General features: G+C 27.5%; 1 protein-coding gene and 1 long non-coding RNA gene across 4 annotated transcripts in view; one reads left to right on the top strand and one right to left on the bottom strand.

Moving 5' to 3' along the window:
• The window catches only part of LOC128667375 (uncharacterized), a 33,762-nt gene that overhangs the window by 538 nt on the left and 14,980 nt on the right, over positions 1-18,244 (top strand). The window lies entirely within an intron of this gene.
• Positions 844-17,273, bottom strand: LOC103571473 (uncharacterized). Of its 3 annotated transcripts, none has more exons than XM_008549642.3 (6): positions 16,959-17,273; positions 16,380-16,719; positions 16,015-16,250; positions 4,232-4,426; positions 1,824-2,096; positions 844-1,734 (listed from the first exon to the last, which is right to left on the bottom strand). In XM_008549642.3, exons 2-6 carry the CDS (start codon positions 16,525-16,527, stop codon positions 1,120-1,122), a joined length of 1,467 nt encoding a protein of 488 aa, XP_008547864.1. In that variant the 5' UTR covers positions 16,528-16,719; positions 16,959-17,273; the 3' UTR covers positions 844-1,119. The 3 variants fall into 3 exon arrangements, with proteins under 3 accessions (XP_008547864.1, XP_008547863.1, XP_053593063.1); XM_008549641.3 differs by having other exon boundaries at positions 16,015-16,253; positions 16,959-17,270; XM_053737088.1 differs by having other exon boundaries at positions 16,015-16,253; positions 16,991-17,270.

Below are 18,244 nucleotides of genomic sequence, written 5' to 3'. Positions count from 1 at the left end.
TAATACGTATTTCTGCCGATGGACATAATTAAAAAATAAAGTTTAACTTCAATTATTTATACAATTACAATGGTAGTACAAAATTTTTTAAATGTTATCATATTCTGCAAATATCTGAGTTTATGATATGTGGATTTTTATTTCTTAAACTTGAATGAATAATGAAAAAAAAGTAGAATGAGTCATGGCGGAAGCTTGTCAGCCATAAGAGTCTGTGTGTAAAAACTTAAAAAATGACATTTTTTAAACTTTTTTTCTAAGAATTTAGGCGGTAGATCGTTTTCAAATTTCGAGAATACGTCGATAAAGTACTCATTTAAATATATACTAAGTTTTAAATCGTAGAGTTGGAAAATCCTTTTTGCATTAGATTCGGTCGAACCTCCTCAAGCCTCTCATGACAGACAATAAAATTCTGAACAGAATACTCACTCAAAATGTTTTCGTATGATTAATAATTTATTAATCTATCTTATATAAATACAACTTTAAATACCTGTACATTTGAACAGTTGACTTAAGTTCATAGCGTATTTGAACGTTTTTATAAGGAATTAATTGTTTTTTATAATAATTAATGAAAATTGTTTAATTAAACCAAGTTTTAACTAAGTTTTTGTTATGATAAATATTATAGTCTAATAAATGAATTAACCGATTGAAATGATTTTCACGGCAATCAAAAAAATCCGATGTCACTAATATTGAGCAATACTTTTAGATCAATCGAGATATTCCGATACCTCTTAAAAAAAGGAAGCTGCAAAAAAATGTGATTTGCTAATATCTGTCTCATTGATCTCAAAACTTTAATAGAATTTAAATCCTGATAAACTCTTTGGATCACCACCAAAACCATTTACATTTATTGATTCACCCAAAAAATATTGTACGATAAAATTTTGCTTACATTCATACATTTTCACGTTTACTAGAAAATGGTCAGATACGATTACTTAGAACTGAAAACGTTGACATGTATTGAAACCAATAACTTTAGTTTTTGAAAATTTTTATAGCAAGAAGTTAAAAATTTCGATACAGTCAACTCACAAATATATATGTATATATATATTTGGCAGTTAATTCGACATTTAATTAGATTCACTTCCATGAGTACTAAGCAAATGAATAAGGGTCAATAGCTTTACTAGAGCAAGGTTGAACATTATCAGGTGGTTGCTGCCATTGTTCTGACCACATGGAAGCTTCGAGTAATGAAATTTTCATTGATTTAGCCTGCTCTGAACCCTTAGCAGCTTCAAGCTCCCACGCTTTCACGGTCGCGGCAACATAACTCTGAAGATCACTATTAGTACTGGTTTTCGATGTCTTTCCAGAAGTTTTTACATTATTTTTACGTGGTTGTGGTCTCTCAATTGTTTGCAGAGGTAATTTCTGCGGTACTCTTCGTGGTTTATTTTCACTATTATGACCACTTGAACCACTACCGTCTCGTCTTCGTCTACGCTTACGTTCAAGATCACTCTCGTCTCGTTGTATTGTTCGAGTTTGACTTTGAGATTGAATTTGAATTTCATCATCATCTTGAGGCAAAAAATGTTGTCTTGCTGATGCCCAATGATCTTTTCTACTTATACCGCGTTTATATTCATCGAAATTGCCATTGCCTTTACTTGTTACGTTCGATTCACTGTCAGCATTTCTTTTAGAGCGCTGATTTTTAACGATCCACGCTGGTGGTTGTTTTGAACATTTTTCTTTTGAAATTAGCTGCAATGAAGTCATATGAATATTATTTAGTTCATTAAGACAATGAGTATGACAACTTTATTTTTATTTCAAAGTAGTTGAAAACTTACGCCTGAAGAAGAGGATTCAACAGGTTTATAAAGTTGACTTTGAGAATTATCGTGTGAAGATGAAGGTTTACAATTGATGCCCATACGCCCGTGTAGCCACGAAAGAGTAAAAGCAATGAATCCACATGATAGAGCTAATCCAGCAGCTGCTGTGAGTTGAGAACGAGTGCGACGAGGTACCCAACCACTTGAATGATATTCCCATATCGACAAACCTAGTAAACCACATCCTATAATATACGATACTCCAATACTGGTGAATAACCAAAAATTCTAGAATAAACAAAGTTAATTTTCACTTAAATATTTGTTTAGTGTTCTGTAATGGTATATATATGAGATTATTTGGATGTACGTCTCTTATTTTAAAGAAAAGTTTCATGTCTTTTGAAACATTCAACTGATTCTTATGAAAATTGGTATAGAGATAAAAATAATTTTTCTAAATTGAATGAGAACCTTCGTTTTTTTGGGAAAGTTTGCTGAATTTATAATTAAATTTAATGCAAATAAAAAGAATTGTTTTTAATAAATAACATGAAGGACATCAAATAAGATCTTATGATTGATTTATTCTGATAATACATTTTATTATGCATTTTCGTTGACTTAACTAGTAAAAATAATTCAATTATAAATAAAAATAATTTAAATTGAACAAAGAGAATAAATAACATGAAATAATCTACTTTATAATCGACATATTATTATTATTATTATTATTATTATTATTATTATTATTATTATTATTATTATTATTATTATTATTATTATTATTATTATTATTATTATTATTATTATTATTATTATTATTATTATTATTATTATTATTATTATTATTATTATTATTATTATTATTATTATTATTATTATTATTATTATTATTATTATTATTATTATTATTATTATTATTATTATTATTATTATTATTATTATTATTATTATTATTATTATTATTATTATTATTATTATTATTATTATTATTATTATTATTATTATTATTATTATTATTATTATTATTATTATTATTATTATTATTATTATTATTATTATTATTATTATTATTATTATTATTATTATTATTATTATTATTATTATTATTATTATTATTATTATTATTATTATTATTATTATTATTATTATTATTATTATTATTATTATTATTATTATTATTATTATTATTATTATTATTATTATTATTATTATTATTATTATTATTATTATTATTATTATTATTATTATTATTATTATTATTATTATTATTATTATTATTATTATTATTATTATTATTATTATTATTATTATTATTATTATTATTATTATTATTATTATTATTATTATTATTATTATTATTATTATTATTATTATTATTATTATTATTATTATTATTATTATTATTATTATTATTATTATTATTATTATTATTATTATTATTATTATTATTATTATTATTATTATTATTATTATTATTATTATTATTATTATTATTATTATTATTATTATTATTATTATTATTATTATTATTATTATTATTATTATTATTATTATTATTATTATTATTATTATTATTATTATTATTATTATTATTATTATTATTATTATTATTATTATTATTATTATTATTATTATTATTATTATTATTATTATTATTATTATTATTATTATTATTATTATTATTATTATTATTATTATTATTATTATTATTATTATTATTATTATTATTATTATTATTATTATTATTATTATTATTATTATTATTATTATTATTATTATTATTATTATTATTATTATTATTATTATTATTATTATTATTATTATTATTATTATTATTATTATTATTATTATTATTATTATTATTATTATTATTATTATTATTATTATTATTATTATTATTATTATTATTATTATTATTATTATTATTATTATTATTATTATTATTATTATTATTATTATTATTATTATTATTATTATTATTATTATTATTATTATTATTATTATTATTATTATTATTATTATTATTATTATTATTATTATTATTATTATTATTATTATTATTATTATTATTATTATTATTATTATTATTATTATTATTATTATTATTATTATTATTATTATTATTATTATTATTATTATTATTATTATTATTATTATTATTATTATTATTATTATTAATTACTGGTAACAGAAAAGTTAGTTCATAAATAGTTTAAAATAAAACAAATTTGCAATCAATATGCGACATTTGAATTGTGAGTGCCAATTCATAAGTCACTACTTTTTTTAATAAATGAGGAAATTTATTTTTTACATAAAGTTATTAAATTAACTAAGTATTAAATTTATTGATTAGGTATCTACTTTATAATCACTTAAATATCAAATGATTGATTCATTTTTTTAATGCTTACCAACTTAGCCCAATTGAAGGGAAACATACATATAATATGTGAGATATCAAGGAAGAGGAGTACTGTTGTGACCAGTAAGCAAAAAACTGCTACGAAGATAATAAATCTCAATCGTCCGACAAGAGGCAACATAAAGAGGCTGACATTGGCAGTACCTGAGCTACAGAGTGTTGCTAGGCATGCTACTGATGTTATCTAAAAAAATTATTTTCATAAATATTGTCAATTTATTATCAGTTAAACATGAAATTGACAATTAATTTGATTATCATGTGAATCATAAATAAAATATATTTGATTGCTAGAATATCTAAGCACTATCATTTTCAAAATAAGAAAATCAAATTTAAAAAATTCTGAATTTTTAAAGGTTCCCAAGAAAAAATGATTTGATCATTTATGAAAAATGACCAGACATGATCAGACTTGATCAGGTCAGTTCATACCCTGCCATTTTTCATGTCTAATCAGGTCTTAAGGCTCATGCCCATTCATGTCTGACCAGACCTGAATTCACCCAGTCATTTATTTTGTCAATTATAAGCCTAAGAGACTCGGGTCTATAAAGATCAGATTAGGTCTAATTATTCTTTCCGGGCCTAAAACAAAATCAATTTCTTATTTTTACTTCATTGAAAGTTGTAAATGTACAATCTATTAGAGCATCTAAATATTCTATAATGTAAGTTGATTATCATAAAAATTATAAAACAGAGTATTATATGAAGTTTGTAGTGGGTAATTATCTATGTAAACGACCAAGTACATTAAGAAAAAATTGTTGAATGTTTTGGGTGTACATTTATATCATTTATTAAATTTGTAAATCTCCAATAAACGGTATATTTTATTGTTCGATTTATAAAATTATTTTGGCCATCATTGAAAACCTACTGCAGGGTAAATTCATCTATAATTATCGCCAATCAAGTTTTTTAAATATAATCCAACAAATCAGGCTTGGTCAGACATGAACAGGCATGGATGATTATGTTTGAATCAATATATAACATCAGACATGATCATGTCTGTTCATGGTCAGTCAGACATGAACTAATATATCAGGCCTGATCATGCATAAACAGTAAGGTGATTTGTTTTAAACGACTATTTTATTTTCCACTTCCACTTGAAAATAATGTTATAGTCATTGAAAGAAAAAATCCCCTGCAAGTTTCAGCCCTCAATTTTAGTTTTAAGTACTCCATGTTTGAATTTGAAGTTTTCCCATTTGAAATATATAGAAAAGTTAGGATTTTTTTTTTCAATTCTTTATAACTCAGCCGCATTTTAAGTTATCGGGTCGCCGTTTACGCCATTTTGTAGGTAATTTAATACTCTTTAGAGTCAGAGGATCTTGAAATGTCTACGTGTGAGGCTAGTGGGGAGAGCGCGAATCGTAAAGTCCCGTGAGCATGTATGAGTGACATGTGAGAGTAGTAGAGTGCCTGTGAGTACCCTTCCACTCGTTTGAATCCCGCGCTGCGTTCATCAACAGTGCTGCAGTTAGTATTGTTGACGTGAGGAAACAGTTTCCGAAAATAAGGTTAATAAAATTTAAAAAATTTCATACATTGCTATGTAATAGCAATATTAGTTAACTATATTTATAATGAAACTAAATATTATTCTTACTTTGAATTTAAGTCCTTTGATATTTATTATTTAATAAATTAAAAATTGAAAATAAAATTATTTTTTATTTCCCGCCCAGGTGAAATTTTTTCTCTTATAATACGGCCCTGTTACATTTGCTTCGCGCTCTTTCTAATTCTATCGGGCTCCACCAGACCGAAGAGTGGGGTTTCAAGATCAGACTCTAAAGGGTTAATAGTCTTCAAACGTCTCCTTAATAATTTACCCGGACTCTAATTGTTTCGTCTGTTATTGGTTCTGAAAATGATTTTTTTAATAATAATTTGGGTTTTTAGTTGATATTGACTTTACAAGGAAATTTACAGTAAAAATGCAGGTAACGATTTTGTAGGAAATTTGATTTTCTACAAAATAAGGTCCTTTTAGTTAAGTGACTCAAGTTCTTCGTTCACGTGATATAGGAATTTTAGTAATTTTGTAAATAAAATATTTGTTAAAAATTTTTCCGAACCTCATCAATTTTAACCTTTCTGATTTTCATGAATGGATTAAATTGATGAAAAAAAAATTATTTACTAATTTAAAACTGAAATTAAATGGCATTTGATTGAATTTTTAACTTCCCACTAAGAAAATTCTTAATTTTCGAAAATTCGGGAAGTTATTGGTCTCACCCCGATTTTCGAAAATCTAGTTTTCATCAGATGTCGACGTTTTGAGGTCCTAGGAAGCTATTCTAACTATTTTCAGAAGGATGTCCAAGTGTCCGTGTCCGTGTCCGTGTCCAAGTGTCCGTGTCCGTGTCCGTGTGTGTGTGTGTGTGTGTGTGTGTGTGTGTGTGTGTGTGTGTGTGTGTGTGTGTGTGTGTGTGTGTCTGTGTGTGTGGATGTAAACTTTTAATATCTTTTTAATGAACTGACCGATTAACATGTTTGAGGTGGCAATCAAAAGAGTTTGTTGGCCGTCAACTTTTCTGAAAATTTTAAACCAATCGATCAAATAGACTCTAAGATATGGAAGAAAAACAAAAAAAAAAAATTTTTTTTTTCAGTTTTTTTCAAATTTTTCAGAAATGGCTCGATCGATCGATTTCAAAATCTAATCAGGACAAGAATTCAATAAAACGCGTCGATTGCCGCCTCAACCATCTCAATCGGTTTATTCGTGCGAGAGAAATCGATCGAGAAAGAAATGGTGTAAAACGATTATCTTTGAAGCGACTCATCTGATCAATCCCAAAATTTGATCAGCTCTAGAACTCAATAAAACGCGTCGGTTGCCGCCTTAATTATCTCAATCGGTTAATTCGTTCGTAAGATATCGTGGTAGAAAGGAATGCTAAAAAACGGTTTTTTCCTAAAACAATAGCATACAACAGTATTTTCAAGCTCGAAAATGTATTCACAACAATGTTTTCGAGCTCAAGGAGCTCGAAAACTGCGGGAAGTTTTGGGGCTGGCCCGCAGGGTCAACCGATAGGCCGATTTTTTAAAAATGTTTTATTTACAAAATTACTAAAATCCCTATACCACGTGAACGTAAAAGTTGAGCCACTCAACTAAAAGGACTTTTTTTGTAGAAAATCAAATTTACTAAAAAATCGTTAATTGTATTTTTAATGTGAATTTCGATATTTAGTCAATATCAACTAAAAACCCAAATTACTATTAAAAAAATTATTTTGAGAACCAATAACAGACAAAACAATTAGAGTCCGAGTAAAATTACTAAAACGACTTTGAAGAGTATTAAATTACCTACAAAATGACGCAAATGGCGACCCGATAACTTGAAATACGGCTAAGTCATACAGAATTGAAAAAAAATCCTATGTATTTTAAATGGGAAAATTTCCAAATTAAATAGAAAGTACTTAAAATTAAAATTGGGGGCTGAAGCTTTCAGGGAATTTTTTGTTCAATGTCTATAACAATATTTTCAGTTTAATATTATTCGATCGATCCATGATATAAATATAAAAATAGTCAAAGAACACACTAGCATGAGCAAACTATTAATTTTTCTCGATTTGTTCATAAACAATTAATCGAGAAAATTCATTCCCTTTCCCCTCTACTACCGTTCTATAATATTCTGAATATACGTATAAACTATCCTGCTTTACAAAATTTAATATTTATAATAGGTTAGTTCACTAAAAAAATCAATTCAAAATATTATTTCTCTAATAAAGGAAGCAATTATGTTCTTTTAAGAAGATATTTGTATTAAATGGGAGAATTTTATGTCTCCGGTTAAGCAAATATTTACATGATTCAAGAAAAAATATTTTATTAAATTAAGAATATAATTTGCTTAAATCAAAATTAAAATATTTTCATTCCAACAGACCGTTGTCTTGAGTCGATAAAGTAGTTTTCTCAAACTGAGAGTAAATATTCTTTTGCCACGCAAAAAAAGTTCTTGGTTTGAGATGTTGATATATATTGTGATAATTTACTATACTCACCAACTAAGATAGAAAAGCATCTTGTTTTGATAGTTTTTTTTTACTTGGTTAGAAACAAAATAAAATTGGTTTAAAATAAATATTCTTTAATCAAGAATATTGAACTTGAATTAAAATTTGATTATTCTTCATACAATATTTTTATGATATTAGTCGAAGAAAATGCTCACGAATTAAAAAAATACAATTACTCAGCCTAAGAATAAAAGAATGAAGATAAAAATTTTCTTGGGCCAAACCAACTTTTTTTCAGTGTGAAACTAATAAAACTTGACAAAAGAAAACTTGAACTTGATTCTTCCTGCTAATGCATAGAACCACAAAAAAATTAAATCTTTTACAATATTGCAGTTTGTATTTTAACTAAAAACTCTAACATATATGTCTCATATATGTAATTTGCCCGTATATATATTTTTTTCGCACGGGTTAACCAAAGAAAGGGTATTAAAAGTAATTTAATAAAGCTTCAATAGGTGATAAAGCAGTATACTATTCATTTCCATGTTAGTTTATTTTTATACATTGATTTAAGTATTAAATCCTAAATCTATACGTATGATATTTATTATATTATTAGATTTTTCCAAATCTCTTCTATTTCTAGAAGTTTGCCAATTTTCAAGTTAATCAATAAATAAAAATTTGAAAATAAGTTTAGTTACAATTAAAAATAAAAAAACTTGAATACATGTATGAATTCAGATTACTCATTTTATTTTGGTTTTTTGATGCATAACTCGAAATTTGCTAGATCGTTTTGTTTCAAAACTTAATCAAATTTAAGCCTCTAGAAATCCTATCGATTACCGCAAAGAACGTACTAATCGGTTAAGAGCTTATAGTTAATATATTACCGTAATAATATTTAATGTAGTTTTTTCTGCAAACATCCAAAAATAACGTTAAACAAATCAGGACGATTCCTTCTGCAACATAGCGTGCAAGTTATATCGTTGTAGTGTAATGTATGTATAAGCTTTAGATACAATTTCATGAGACGACGAGAGAAACATTTTTAAGTTAATAGTAGTTTATACATCGTACGCTCGAAGTGAGTCCAATTTTTAAATGACTTTTGTTTCAAGATCTTTCGACGAAAGAAAAAAATAAAATCGTTTTTTTATCTCATGACGACTACATAATGTTGATGAAGAATACACTTGTTTCTTTGATTTTTCTATACTAACGCAAAAAATTAAAGGAACAGAATAATTTTAGAAATTTTTTAGTGGTTTTTGCAAGGCTGTAACTTTATGGAAAATATCCGTATCGGGATTTTAAAAAAAAAAAAGCGTTTTATAGCTTTTAATCTCTAGTTTCGGCGCATTTTTATAAAAATTTTTTTAGAGCTATGGCTATTGCACAAACATGAGAACCCGAGTCAAAAAACAAATACCAGTCCGAACCTCAAAATACTACGTGAGATATTTGAGGGACAAGTTGGACTTTGAAAATTGAGAACTGTGTATTTCTTTTGCAATTTCTTGTATCTTTTTAAATTAAAATTCGAATATATCAAACGTTACATCGTATTATTCACATTTATTACTCTCAAATCTACTACGTTATTATCGGTAGTACTTATCTGATATTACTTTGACATAATATTTTGAGACTATTTGGAGAAATTACGCGATTTTAGAAAGGAAATGTATTAAAATTACAGAATAAAAATTGTTTTTTAATTCTTTTTATTAGAAGTTATCGGATGCCCATCGTGGGTAATGACTCAAAAATTTTGTTTTTCAACATAGAATTTTGGGAATTTCCTTGAAAAAAATTAAGTGTTCCATCGAATGAAAAACTAATTTTTTGGCAAAAAATGGCCGAAGAAGCATTACAAAATTATCTGTTTCTGGTTTTGAATTTTTTTTCAGAAAGAGCGTTAAAAATTGAACAAAATGACCCCCCATAACGTGAGATTATCATAACTATAGTCAAAGTTATTCCCTTTGTAAGCAAAAATAACAACTACGGAGTGGGTGGAGATAAAGATCTAAAAATTTAGCTGAAGACTTTTTTCTACATGTATGAAAACATATTCAAAAATCTAAAAAATCCAAAAATAAATGAAAATAAATATACCAAATAAATTTTAATATAGTTAAATGAATAAATAATAAAATATACCCATAATTCAAAATACAAACTAAAAAATAGAACGTTTAAAAAATAAATGAACTAATAAATATATATGAACTAATATATCTATAAATATAAAACTCATTAAAACATTAACAAATAACAAAGAAACACTGAAAATAAACATCTCTATAATAAATTGAGCAAAATAAACTTACATATAATAAACATAGTCGGGAAAAAATGATCAGACCTGACCATGTCTGTTCATGTATGATCAGACCTGACCATGTCTGTTCATGTATGATCAATTCTGAAATTAGACCTGCTCATGTAGAATCAGCTCTGATATTAAACATGATCAGGCCTGATCATATCTGCCCATGCCTGTTCATGTCTGTCCATGCCTGTTATTGTCTGATCCAGTCTGATATATGGGAATAAATTTAAAATCATAGTTATAATTAAATATAACTAACTTTGTTATAATTATATACAGCTAACGTAGTTATAATTATATATAAAATATATATTTTCATTTAACTATAAATCAATTATTAGTAAATTAGATATACAATTTTGTTGACCAAGAATCTATCACGTATAAGATTTTTATTAACTGAAGTTCGTACGAAACTTACTTTTCAAGTCAATCTCTTAGGTCAATGGGTAGCGGGTTAAACTTTTGAGCGTGAGGTCCACGGTTTAAATCCTGCACACGCCCGAATTTTTTTTTTATTTTTATAGAAATAATTAAATATAATTGTATAAAGTTCTAAATAATTATGTATAATTATATAGGTCCATTTTTGATCTATAACTTTTTTACCCGGATGGGCATGAACAGATATGAACATACCTGATCAGAGCTGAACATGCCTGTCCAGGCCTGGTCAGGCATGTTTATTTTTCATGGCTGATCAGGCCTGAAGATTCATGCCTGATAATTTTTTCCCGGGTAACCAGAAAAAAAATCCATGGAAATAAACATCCATATGAAAAACATAACAATTTTTAAATACATTTTTTTTTTAAATAATAATTTAATGATTTAGATAAATTAACTGGGTAGTATATAGGTACCCTATCAAAAAAATCAATTAAGGATAGCATGAGAACCCATTGATGTCCCTATAGGAAAGTATGAATTCAAGAAAACTTAAGAATTGATATAAAAGTGTATAAATTTATTTAAGAATCCATGTAGGGAGCTATGGGTTTCTAAATTTTCAGGCGGGAAATCCACATACAAAATTGTAGTATACCGGGATTATAATATAGGAACTCGGATATATGGATTTTTTTGTAAAAAATTAATACAAAGGTCTGGGTTTCTACATAATTAATTTCTATAGAGTTCGGGATATCTGAATTTCTATCTCTATCGTCTATTGATACGAGAATATTAATAAAAACAGATTAATCTTCAATTAGAAGGATGATTTTCAACAAAAAGTTGACTAATTGATGCTTTTTATATCAGCCCGGGAAAAAATGATCAAACCTGACCATGCCTGTGCATGTATGATCAGGCCTGATCATACCTGTTCATGTCTGAAGCGTTAAATACGCTTCGGCCTGACTATACCTGTTCATGTCTGTCCATGTCTGTTCATCTCTGAAGTGTTAAATACGCTTAGGCCTGATCATACCTGTCCATGCCTGTTTATGTCTGATCCAGCCCGATATATGGGATTAAATTTAAAATCTTATACTTATTCAAAAAATTAAAGGAACAACAAAATTTTATAAATTTTTTAGTGATTTTTGGAAGGCTGTATTTATGTGAAAAATGATCGTTTCGAAAAAATAAACAAAGCAAATTGAAGCTTGAAGTCTCTAGTTTGAAAATCTTTCAGCCAAATAATTTTTCAAGCCACGGTTTTTGCGGAATCATAAGAAATAGGTCGAGACAAAATTTTTCTACTGGGCCAAAAAAATCGACTATTTTTTTTTGTTTCGATACTGTTAAAATATTATTCCTGATAACCAAAAAAAATTATTGAGCAAGTTTGGGCCCTTAATATTGATATTATGAAACTAAAAAAGTACCTGGCAACATTAGTCTTTTCATTGATATCTACAGAGTAGCGATGATTTACTAAAAAACCAGAAAAAGGCTTTTTTTTGTACTTACTTTTAATGGATGTAAAAAATAGAAAAACAAATTTTTACCAAAAAATGATGAACGGGTCTCGTAGGGAATTTATTTAAGTTTTTAACGCCAGCCTCCAATTTACCGTGCGATTATTGGTAGCTGAAATATCGATGATCAAAGCACAAAGGATCCTTTTTCGTTTTTAGGCTGATATCTTTACGGGAAATTGTCCTACAAGGTTAAAAAAAAAATCAAATTGAAGCTGAATAAAGTTGATAACCGAGTCATGCATTAGTTGATCTGAAAGGAAATTTCTACGACCCGTGCGCTCTTTGAAAAAAAAAAAAAAAAAAAAATTGGAAATTTTTTGTCCTGCGGTATTTCTCATGTTTGCGCAATAGCCATAGCTCTAAAAAAATTTTGATAAAAATGCGCCGAAACTAGAGATCAAAAGCTATGAAACGCTTTTTTTTTTAAATCTCGATACGATTATTTTTCACAAAGTTACAGCCTTGCAAAAATCACTAAAAAATTTCTAAAATTATTCTGTTCCTTTGATTTTTTGCGTTAGTGTATAAAGCTCTGATCAATCAGTCTGAAAAAAAGTTCGATCGATCGATTTGAAAATTTATAGGGCTATAAGAGATCCCTGCTTAAAAAATCTGATAGATTGTAGTAGATGTATGTGTAAGGCTTATATTTAACAAAAGCACTTCTCATAGAAATCATTCATTCCCATAAAATCTTCATGGGAATTTACGAGAATCTATTGTATTTCATGCGATTTTTTAAACAGGGATACATCGAGCTGTAAAAAAACTTAGCAACATTAGTATTTTCATTAATGTTTATAAAAAAGCAATTGATTTCTTAAAAACCACAAAAAGTTAGTTTTGAGTAACTGTTTGCAAATCAATGTTGAGGGTCAAATAAAAATTTCCAACAAGTCGTAAAGGAATACTGTAAAAGATTTATTCAAATTTTTAAATCTGCTTTTAAATTCATTGTACAATCATTGACTGCTGAGATATTGATTATAAAAGTAAAAATTATCCTTTTTCATTTGAAGCCTGATATCTCAGAAATAAATTGTTGTAGAGCTTCAAAGGAAAAGGAAATTAAAGCTGATTAAATTCTCTAACTGAGCTCGACATCAGTTGAAGCGAAAAAAAATTCCCGCATTCGTGGATTCTTAACAGGGGCTCTTACTTTTCTCTCGTGCACCCAAGTGGGCAAACGACATTATCTTTGTTGAACTAAGACAGTAATCAGGAATTTTGACCGAGTTTTTTTCTAAAATGAACGGATATCATCTTAAACAAACGAATAAACAATTAAAACGCACTTCGGTAGATTAGACAGTATTGCGTCTATATGCAGTCCGTAGCTTGTACTTAGAGATTTTGTTTTTGAAAAAAACTCAGCCGAAAACATCTAATAACCCTTGTTATTATTAAGTACTCCTCTATTGCAATTTCTATTTACTACTTTTTTCGTAGACCATTTGATTTCCGAGAAATTCTCATTTTCCCAGTTTTCGAAATTCGGCAATGCTCTTTAGTTATTTGCATTAAAATGTCAATTTCTTAAGAAAAGTCATGTTCTGACCATTTTTGACCAGTTTTAGAAACAACAATGATAGACTTTTTTATTAATAGTCATTTATATATGGGTAACAATGCATACAAGATTTGCCATTTAAATAATATGGGAAAAAATTTTTCTTTAATTTTGAAATTTTTTAACTCGTTAATGGATCAATAAATATTTATATTAAAACGACCATATCATATTTTTGTAGAGAATTAAATACTCTACAAAAAAAGGTTTTCTTCTAATTTTTTGATAGATTAACCGTTCAGAAATTATTTAAGCTTAAAATCAAATTTGTCGTAAATTTCTTGTTTTTAACTTCCCGCTAAGAAAATCGACGATTTTCAAAAATTTCGGGAAGTTATTGTTTTCACCCCGATTTTCGAAAATCGAGTTTTCATTAGATGTCGACGTTTTGAGGTCCTAGGAAGCTATTCTGACTATTTTCAGAATGATGTCCGAGTGTGTGTGTGTGTGTGTGTGTGTAAATACATAAAAAATTTTTTTTTTAGTTTTTTAATGATTTCTCAAAAACGACTTATACGATCGACTTCAAAATTTAATCAGCTCTAGTATTCAATAAAACGCGTCGATTTCCACCTCAAACATCAAAATCAGATAATTCGTTCGAGAGTTATCGCGGGAGAAAGAAATGGTGAAAAACGGTTTTTTCTAGATATTTTCGAAACGACTGACGCGATCGATTTCAAATTTTAATCAGCTCTCGAATTCAATAAAACGCGCCGATTGCCACGTCAACTATCAAAATCGATTGATTAGTTCAAAACATATCGGCGTTGCAATGTTAAAAAAATAACATTTTATGTTATTTTTTCCGGATAAATCATAATATAACGTACTAAAATGTCCCTGACATCATACTAACTCATCTTTTTTATGGTTTCTTTTGATCATATAATGTCAACGAACTTGGTTTTTAGTTTAAATCATATTATCAACAAAAAAATCGATAAAACTTAGTTTTTAATATTTTTATCGGATATTTCATATTTTATTGTTTCTTACATGAGTCAAAACTTATTTTAATCTTGATTATGATCCCTGACATTGATTTCTGCCTCAATACACTTATTTTACTGAACATAATCAGGAACTAAATTTTAAAAACCGCTTCATTGATGATTTTCGATTCTTAAATTTTCAAACTTCAGCATAACAGGTAACTTGTTAGAGCTTGAAAAGATCGTAAAAAAACAATGGCATGTGATAGCATTTTCGAGCTCGAAAATATATCTACACTAATGTTTTCGAGCTCTTTGAGGTCGAAAACAGCGGGAAGTTTTGGGGCTGGCCCGCAGGGTCAACCGACGCCCAGATTTTTTATGTTACATTCAACGTAATTTTCGTATAGGAACGAAAAAAAATATCGATTTTATTTGGCAAAATCTAATATATGTATTAGGGTGATTCAAAAACAAATTTTCTTTTTGCTCTTACTCTCTAAAACGTTAGTAATTGCCGAGAAAAATATCTTCCCAAAAGATGGTCTCTCTTGCTTAAATCTAAGAGATCGCAATTTTAATTTTAATTTCACATTTGATTCACAAGTTAAATTGTTTTTTTTTTTTTTATTAAAACTTCAATCACTCGTAAGCTACTGAATCGTTTTTAAATTCATGCATAGATCTTAAAAGCTGATTCCTCAAGATTTCTAAAACCCTATGATAAGTCGTAATTATCATTATTAAAATGCCAATTAAAGCTATCTGAATAGAATCGATTTTGTATTCAAAATAAAATTATTAATTTTCTTTTTTTTTAGTTAGCTTTAATTAGCGATAATTTGACTTATACTTAACAAACTTTTTCAAGCCTTAGTATAGTAGATTCGTTCATCATATACTTGATTTATATAAATTTGAATGAAAATTAAATATATCATTAAACGAATAAAATAAAAGATTTGAAGCAAAAACGTACGAGTAGTAAGAGCCTGATGACACCTGTGGACGTCTTAAGATGACCCTGTATATCGCAGTAAAGAACCAAATGGTTAGAGCCAAGCCATGGCAGTGCATTTGAGGAAGATCCATGTCCATGTATTCCGTAAGGGCCATGGTAGTTAGCATGGGAGTCCCACGAATGAACAGTTGAGTGGACTCCAGGTGAATCCAACTCAGATGATTGGGAGCTGATCGCTCCCCCTGTCCTACTTCCTGCTATATCCATTTAAAAATTAACAAATAATTTTTTTACCTCAGTAACCAAATGATATTTTTTTGTTTCAATTAAGACAGATAATGCATCACTAAATATCTCTCGATAATGCATCACTAAATTAATACCAATTTCGAAGTCTTGTATATCCTCAGGTCGTGAATAAGCTGATGGTGGTGGTTCTAAGTCACGTATTTCCTCTAGAAGCAATACTTCTATTTCATCAGCCGCGTATAAATCCGAAACGGAGCGAAGATGGTGCCGAGTCTCGCTCATCACTTAGATATAAATCTTGGATGTTATTAACCTGGCCCACCGATCACTACGATTCATCGGTGGTCGGCCTTGTCAGCAAATAATTAGCATCCAAACAATAACAATATCTGATGTCCATGTTTTCACTTTGTACCTTTGATTCCTTTCATTCATTTCCATTGCCAACTAGGCGCTTAACTCGTATCAAACCCTCTAAAGTAAATTATAGAATTGAGCTTAAAGATTTAACACATGATTAATCTTATAAATTATTGATCAATTAACTGATTAATAAATAAACACATGACTAGTAAAAACTATTTAATAAATAATTATTTGAATTGTGGCTATATTAAATTAATCACGCTTCGTATACATTTATTAGATGAATAATTGATTTAAAACAGTCATTATGAAATAAAATAATAATAAAAGAATTACTACAAATATACCTGGATTCAGAATGAATAAAATATAAAATTACATTTGTATAAGATTTGACGGCGAAGACCTAGTGGTATTTTTTAGAAGTGTTGCCATTACACTTATTGCTTTTTTCATATAAACTACGATAGTCACACTACTGTGAACGTGAACTTGCCTCTTTGATTTAAAAGTGGGGGTAAAGGAGTTAAGGTAGTACTATCGATACCACACAAGTGTCAAATATGTGCTTCGTCTAATTTGACTTCCGTAGTATTTATATTTGGTAACGCCGCGTAAAAGCAAATGAGATAGAAGTATGCTTACAGTAACTCTGTTTCACTCAAAATATGAGATCATGCGCAAAATCGATTGTGCAAACATCTATTATACAAGTTATTGCCTTTACATATTTGTTTACTAAAATGTTTGATTTAAAATTAATAAATCATAAAAAAAAAAATATTTCATTGGAAAGGAAAGAGAGTTACAGAAAGAAAGTATAAAAAAATCTGAAACAAGTAGCATTAGCAAATAAATTAAATGAGAAACATGGTAAGTATACGTCGCTTAACTCTACAACTAACGTCAATAATTTTAAAAAAAATTTTTAATTATTTTGAAACTTAAGAAAAAAATATTTAAAAAATCTTTAATATTAAAGTTCATTTACGTGACATTATACATTTTGTAACATATTGCTTTATTCAATAATGTAACTATATTAATAAAAAATATGTCGTATGTTTTATACTCAAAAATGTTTATGACAGTGATACCTTACATACCGCATTCGGTGAATTTTAAATTTCGCGCGCGTCATGACCTTTTTGGCGGCCTTACCACATGTAAGTAACATACCACATTTTTCTTAATTATTTACTAATAACTCTTCTCACACGCTCTGAAGCTCAGATTCTGCTTGACCAAAATATTCTAAGCATTTTTTTCTTTCCGTTAATACCACTTTCATTGAAATCTGAACGTCATATTATATGAAATTAAATAAACTATGTGATTTCCTAAAAGGATCAATAGTAAAGACAAACATTTTTTAACATTAATATTTTTTTTTCAGTTCACTGTAGACCTTTCAAAATTGAACTGATTCATTATCTTATAATAATGTGCCAATATGCCAAGTTTCATTAAATTCTGAATGGCAATTTTTAAACCGATAGTACTACCTTAAGCAGTCGTGTATGCTAACAAGAAAAGAGTTTATATACCCCCCTACGCCCCGAACCAAATAGTTATTTTGACTGTAAATTGACAGAAAGCTACGTCGAGAATTTGACGTAAAATTAACTGCAAA

This window comes from Microplitis demolitor, chromosome 2 (genome assembly GCF_026212275.2).
Source record: "Microplitis demolitor isolate Queensland-Clemson2020A chromosome 2, iyMicDemo2.1a, whole genome shotgun sequence".
Classification (NCBI taxonomy): domain Eukaryota; kingdom Metazoa; phylum Arthropoda; class Insecta; order Hymenoptera; family Braconidae; genus Microplitis; species Microplitis demolitor.
The sequence above is the reverse complement of the archived record's forward strand: the minus strand, read 5'-3'. Positions and strand labels throughout refer to the sequence as shown.

What these genes read in the sequence shown, in the direction of transcription:
- LOC103571473 (XM_008549641.3), bottom strand. Translation starts at nt 16,527, where the DNA reads ATGAGCGAGACTCGGCACCATCTTCGCTCCGTTTCGGATTTATACGCG. An exon ending in TATACAAGACTTCGAAATTG is followed by an intron (nt 16,254 to 16,379) that starts GTATTAATTTAG and finishes AAATGGATATAG; the next exon opens with CAGGAAGTAGGACAGGGGGA. An exon ending in TTGAATCCTCTTCTTCAGGC is followed by an intron (nt 1,735 to 1,823) that starts GTAAGTTTTCAA and finishes ACTTCATTGCAG; the next exon opens with CTAATTTCAAAAGAAAAATG.